The sequence below is a fragment of the Ranitomeya variabilis genome, chromosome 4 (genome assembly GCF_051348905.1).
Source record: "Ranitomeya variabilis isolate aRanVar5 chromosome 4, aRanVar5.hap1, whole genome shotgun sequence".
Taxonomy (NCBI): domain Eukaryota; kingdom Metazoa; phylum Chordata; class Amphibia; order Anura; family Dendrobatidae; genus Ranitomeya; species Ranitomeya variabilis.
The window spans coordinates 78,778,760-78,785,240 of NC_135235.1; the positions used below are offsets into that span (position 1 = coordinate 78,778,760).

The 6,481-nt window shown below is 42.6% G+C and overlaps 1 protein-coding gene across 3 annotated transcripts in view; it reads left to right on the plus strand.

Annotated features, from left to right (window-relative positions):
* The window catches only part of TMEM26 (transmembrane protein 26), a 159,009-nt gene extending 157,550 nt beyond the window's left edge, over window positions 1–1,459 (plus strand). For 2 of the 3 annotated variants that reach the window (XM_077258783.1, XM_077258785.1), the window contains exon 6: window positions 764–1,458. In XM_077258783.1, the coding sequence (XP_077114898.1) occupies window positions 764–1,185 (422 nt within the window). In that variant the 3' untranslated portion in view covers window positions 1,186–1,458. Of the gene's footprint in view, window positions 1–763 lie in introns of all 3 variants that reach the window. The other variant, XM_077258784.1, reaches the window with a different exon arrangement.
* Window positions 1,460–6,481: the final 5,022 nt, after the last annotated feature.

The window sequence follows — 6,481 nt, forward strand, 5'->3', positions numbered from 1 at the left end:
ACACTTGAGCTGTGGGGCTATTATTGGATCTTTTAGTTTTTTGACAACAAGAACAGCCCAGCCTATAATACTCTCTACCATTGAAAATAACATAACAATTATACCATTAATTAAAAATTAAAGAGAGAGTCAAAAAATTTCCGTATGAAGAATTCAATTGCAATTGTGACTCACAGCACATGCTTAAAAAAATTTTTGGGGACGATAAAAAACAGCTTGCCTACAACAACAACAACAAATTGTATTCAAAAGTAGGGGATTATGTTGAAAAAATGATATACCGTGTCTTTTCTGAAAGTCGATTAAAATAAATTCTACAATTAGAGTGCAAATTACTGTATTTTGACTGGGGAAAAGAACAGCCAAACTCTGCTACAAAGGTGTGCTTGTGGGAGACTGTTTCATGACACAGATCATACACCATGGAAAGAATGAGCACAGCAACAAGACATACTGTAATATGGTTATACTGCAACAGAAACATCTCTCCAAGATTTCAAAGTAAACTGGGGTTTCAAAATGTGCTATCCAAGCTCTTATGAAGTAGCACCAAATAATGGGAAACATTGAGGAGTGTAGGCACACTGGTCAGCAACGCAAACAAGCAGCGAATGAAAGAGATATTATGATTACTTCCCCTGAAAATTGGAAACCTGCTTAAAAAACTTTTGCACAGTACTGTATATTTTAACTTAGTGGCAGAGCAAAATCCAATGCCACATACATTTTTAACTATATTATTTGTTATTTTTTTGTTTTATAGTGAGAAATATTGGATGTCAGCAAGGATCGTCAACCAAGAGGAACCTTTGTTTGCTCTTCTGTAGATACAGTGCCGATCTTTGGAACATTGGAATAAGTCTACTCATTCAAGATGGTCCATTTCTTATAAGTCGGATTATTCTTATGGCTTGTTTCAATGTAACCAACCAAATGTTGGTGTTTTTTGCTGCAAAAAACAGTCTTATTGTGTTACTACAGCTATATCGACTTGTGGTAATATTGGTAGACTTTCATAGTTCTTTGGAAAACCGGGAAGCAAAAGGGCAGATGGTAGAAGGATGCTGCCCATGTGAGTCTATTGATGATCCAGAAATGCCAGCCACAAGTCTTGTTTCTGAAACGAAAAGTTTGGAAGCCAGTGCAGCTATTACACTTGATGAATCTCTATCTGAAGAACTTTGAATGCATTATTATAAATGAGTTTATTCTTCTGTTGTGTACCTATTGAGCTCCAGGAACATTCTAGTGATGCTAGTGGAAATATGGAGCATGCTTGTACATTTCCACATGTACTCTATTCAAGAGACATTTAATGGAACACTAAAGTATGAAGAGAAGATGTAAATGGCAACCAAAAGTTAAATGAAACCATCTTATTGAAATTGGTACCCATTGGGAAGCTGGCAGTATGGGGGAACCTGAAGTACTATCTGGATGTAAATTTGAAAAAATAAAAATAAAAACATAAGAATTACATTTAGGTATTTCTGTTTCTTTTATTGAGATAAACTCGCAAATTTCAGGGGTGGGGAGAGTCAGACACACAGACCGTTTACAGCCCGCAATTACCTTCTCTTCAGTCCCTGAACAGATTCCTGGGGATCGCAATGCTGGGACTGGCAGCTGTGTTTTGACAGCGACCAGCCAGCACTTTAATTTCTTCTTGCTTTGTGCGCAAGCACATGTAGCATTCACTATTGAACACTGAAGCGCATGCAATAAAAAAATTACATACTGATGCCAGTGTCAGGACATACTTTATGGGTGGAGTTGGGATGCAATTCATGCGGCTCCCGAAGTGTAATAATTATAGGGGATAACTCAGGAGACTCTTTGCGTGGAACAAGACAACTACAGACCACAGAGCTCACAATACCGTTGATCTTGAAATGGCCAATGAATTTCTGTCCAAGTTTTTGTGAAGGAACGTTTAACTTCAGATTCTTAGTTGCTAACCACACGGAATCTCCTACCTTGAACATGGGTGCAGGTTTACGGAATCTATCAGCCGATCTCTTATAACGTTCTTGAGCTGTGGTCAGGGACTCCTTCAGAACCTCCAGATTTTGTCTCCTCGCAGTCAGCCTTTCCTCCACTGCTGGAACGGGAGAATTAATTGGAGACCTAGGTAAAATACACGGATGATAACCCGGATTGGCAAAGAAAGGTGTAAATTTAGTGGAGGCGCTCTGAGAATTATTATATGAAAATTCGGCTAACGGCAGCAACTCCAACCAATCAAACTGGAGATGGCTGACATAGCATCTTAGATATTGTTCCAGCGTCTGGTTGGTACGCTATTGACTGCAGAGCAAAACCCCTTCCAGAATCTTGAAGTGAACTGTACTCCATGGTCAGAGATGATCTCATCCGGAACCCCATGCAACCGAAAGACATTCTGTATAACCAAGTTCACTGTATCTTTAGCTGAGGGGAGGCCGGTGCATGGAACAAAATGAGCAGCTTTAGTCAGGCGATCAACTACCACCATGACTGTATTCATGCCCCCCGATGTAGGCAGCTCCACAATAAAGTCCATTGATATAGACCCCCAAGGGTGGGACGGAACAGGTAATGGTTGTAGAAGATCCGTAGGTGCCACATGAGGAGTCTTGTAACGGGCACATACCTCGCAAGAGAGAAATAGTCCTTGGTATCCTTCAGGCAAGTTGGCCACCAGAAGAATCGGCTCAGGAACTCTTGTGTCTTCTGTACTCCCCTGTGACCAGCCAACTTGGAGTCATGTACCAACTTGAGGATCTGCAGACGGACGACCTCAGGGACGTAGATACATCGATCTCTGAACCACATGCCACCCTTAAAGACAAGATTAATATCCACAGGTGGGTTGGCCAGAAATACATCACCGTCATAGGCCTCCCTGCACTCTTTCCACAAGTCCTGATCGTGGATAACTCCGATGAAATTAGCATCAGATAGAATGGTCTTGGACGGGGCTCCAGGTACGGAATCTGCAGCATGGATTCGGGATAAAGCATCAGCCTTCCCATTACGAGAACCTGGACGGTACGAGATAACAAAGTTAAATTGATTTAAAAATAAGTTCCAACGAGCCTGATGAGGAGAAAGACATGTAGCGGATTTAAGGAACTCTAAATTGCGATGGTCAGTTAGCACTATGATCTGTTGTGCAGCTCCTTGCAGATGATGCCTCCATTCTTTGAAAGCCGCAATAATAGCCAGCAATTCCTTGTCTCCAACATCGTAATTCTTCTCTGCTGAGGTTAGTCTACAGGAAAAGAAAGCACAAGGATGTAGCAGACCCTTCTCTCCAGTTCTTTGGGAGAGAATAGCCCCCAAAGCATTATCAGAAGCATCCACCTCCACAATGAATGAAAGTGTTGGATCTGGATGTATCAACAGCGGTGCTGATGTGAAGCAGATCTTAAGCCGATCAAAAGCTTCTTGAGCCTGTGATGACCACTTAAAGGGCTTTTCCTTCTTTGTCAAGGAAGTAATGGGACGGACAATATCAGAAAAATTTCGAATGAAGCGTCTGTAGAAATTTGCAAAACCAATAAAATGTTGGACCTCCTTAATGTTCTTGGGTACTGGCCAGTCAAGGATAGCCTGAATCTTACCAGATTCCATGTTCAGCCCCTGGGGAGAGATGATATAACCTAAGAACTGTATCTCAGAACGATGGAACTCGCATTTCTCTGGCTTAATATACAGATGGTTCTCTTTCAGACGTCTTAAAACAGTTTTGATATGTTCTTTATGTTCCTGTAGAGAGTCAGAAAAGATTAGCATATCGTCCAAATAGATCACCACAAACTGGTCCAACAAATCTCTGAAAATGTCATTAGCAAGGTGTTGAAACGTTGCAGGGGCGTTACAAAGCCCAAAGGGCATCACAAGAGATTCAAAGTGTCCATACCGGCATCTGAATGCTATCTTCCACTCATCCCCTGGATGAAAACGCACCAAATTATAAGCCCCACGAAGATCCAGTTTAGCGAACACCTTAGCATGGCGGACTCTTTCCAGTAATTCGGGAATCAGAGGCAAAGGGTAACGGTTTCGTACAGTTACCTTATTGAGTTCCCGATAGTCAACACAGGGTCTCAGGGTCCCATCCTTCTTTTTTACAAAAAATATAGGTGCCCCTGCTGGTGAGGAAGAAGGACGTATGAAGCCTTTGGCCAGATTTTCATCAATATACTCCTTTAAGGCTTGAAGCTCAGGTGCCGCCAAAGGGTATACGTTACCAAAAGGAATAGCTGCCCCAGGAAGCAGCTCAATGGGACAGTCATAATGCCTGTGTGGAGGAAGCTGATCTGCATTCTTCTTGTCACAGATGTCAGAGAACTCTTTATATGCTGGAGGTAAAGTACATGTGGTTCTGTAGCCGTGGACTCCGGGACAGCTTCTGTTAACACTGAGTTGCTCCTTGTTGGAACGGTAATCTCCTTGGTCTCCCAGTTGATAATTGGGTTCTGAGAAGGCAACCAAGGAATGCCTAAAATCACAGGAAAAAGAGAAGAAATTAGCAAGAAAGAAAGTTGCTCCTGATGATTAGGCTCCAACACAATTTCAAGGGGTAAGGTCTCCTGATCCACAGGCCCAGAGATTAAAGGTGACCCATCCACTGTTTCCATGGTAATTGGAGAGGCTCTTTGCTGAATTTCAATACCATGTTCCTTGGCAAATGCGATATCCATGAAATTGCCACCTGCACCAGAGTCAATCATAGCTGCACTGGAAATCCACTGTCCTGAACACAGGATCTTAATAGGGAGAGAACAGTGAGAGTTCTTTTCCTTCAGCTCCTTGGGGGGTGAAGTCATAGAAAGTGAATGGAATACAGCGTTTAAAGGCAGGCTACATTCAGAGATGTCAGATTCATCATCACAGTTGTCATACTCCCCTACTGCTGCTAGCACCTTGTTAGGCCGTCTAGGACACTTAGGACAATTGATCAAGAAGTGGTCAGACTGGCCGCAGTAGAAACATAGACTTTCACGAAGGTGATGCTCCCGGCGCTCATTGATCTGGCGCCTCTGAACGGAATCAAAATTTGCATGGGCACCTCCTCCACCTCCCAAGAGGTTTTACCTGCAGGCTCTTTGGAAGGAAGGGAAAAGTTAGAAATACGGTTATAAGCAGCAAATTTCCCCTGCCTACGCTCAGTAAGGCGAATGTCTATGCGCACACAATGCTGTATAAATGTCTCTAGCTCTTGGGGTGACTCTGAGCGAGCTAGTTCATCTTTTATAATACTAGATAGACCCCTTTTAAAAATAGGCAATTGTGCATAACTGTCCCAATTGGTATCTACCGCTAATCTCCTGAATTCAGCGGCATACTCAATAACAGAACGTTTAGCCTGGTGTAAAGACAACAAAGCAGATTCAGCAGTTGCACGGCGATTAGGGTCATCAAACATTAATGCCATAGCAGCCAAGAAATCATCCAAGTTATTTAACCGTGGGTCACAAGACTCAATCATCGGATTCGCCCAGGCGAGCGCTCGTGCGGTCAGCAGCATTATTACACATAATACTTTGGATCTATCAGTAGGAAAACGGTCAGCATGCACATCAAAATATAGCATACATTGATTCACAAAGCCATGAAATTTGTCGCGATCACCATTAAATCTGAATGGGGGCAACTTAGGTGGGCTAGCTGGTGGCGGTTGCCCAGAGGGTAAAGTCACTTGTGCAGCTATTTGCGTGCTTATGTCCTGAAAAGCCCATCCATACTGGGACTCTATGCCAGCAAGTGTGTTTTTCTGGGCTGCCATGCGGTTGCTTAAGTCCTGCAAAGTTTGTCCAAACACTTGTTGATTGAGTTCAAAGCTTCCAAACTTCTTTTGCAGACCTTCCACATCTTTCTGCAGTGATCTAATTATGGAAAACACCTGCTCTAGTCTGCTTTCTGCAGTCATTGTTCCAGCAGTCTCCTTTTTTTTATGGCTAGAGTATCCTGTAATAATTATAGGGGATAACTCAGGAGACTCTTTGCGTGGAACAGGACAACTACAGGACACAGTTTTATAAGTGGTAAAGTCTATATTATCACATGGTGATTCAAACAGGTGCAGAGAGAAACTCAAGTCCACAACACTTGGTGTAAATATTAAACGCAGCTTAGCAGTATATAGGAAACTTCAGAGGAAAATCTAATCAAGCAGAAAGTCTATGAAGCACAGTTATTCTTGAGGATACTTGACACGAATAAATCCTTGTCCTAGTCCAAACACAGATAGATAAGCTTATAAGGCAGTTCAAATAATATCTTAGCTCAACCAGGGAGGCCTGGTTAATAGTCTCAGGTTTTTGCAGAGCAGCAAACGCTTACATGTCCAGCAAATGCAGATGGAAGTAAATACGAGCAGCAGATGAAGGAGGATTACTGGAAACTGGTGTATGCAGCAGGAACTCAGAGCAGAGTAGCAGGATCACCACACAGGTTCACAGGAGCAGGTATATAGCCAGGGAGTAACCAGAGG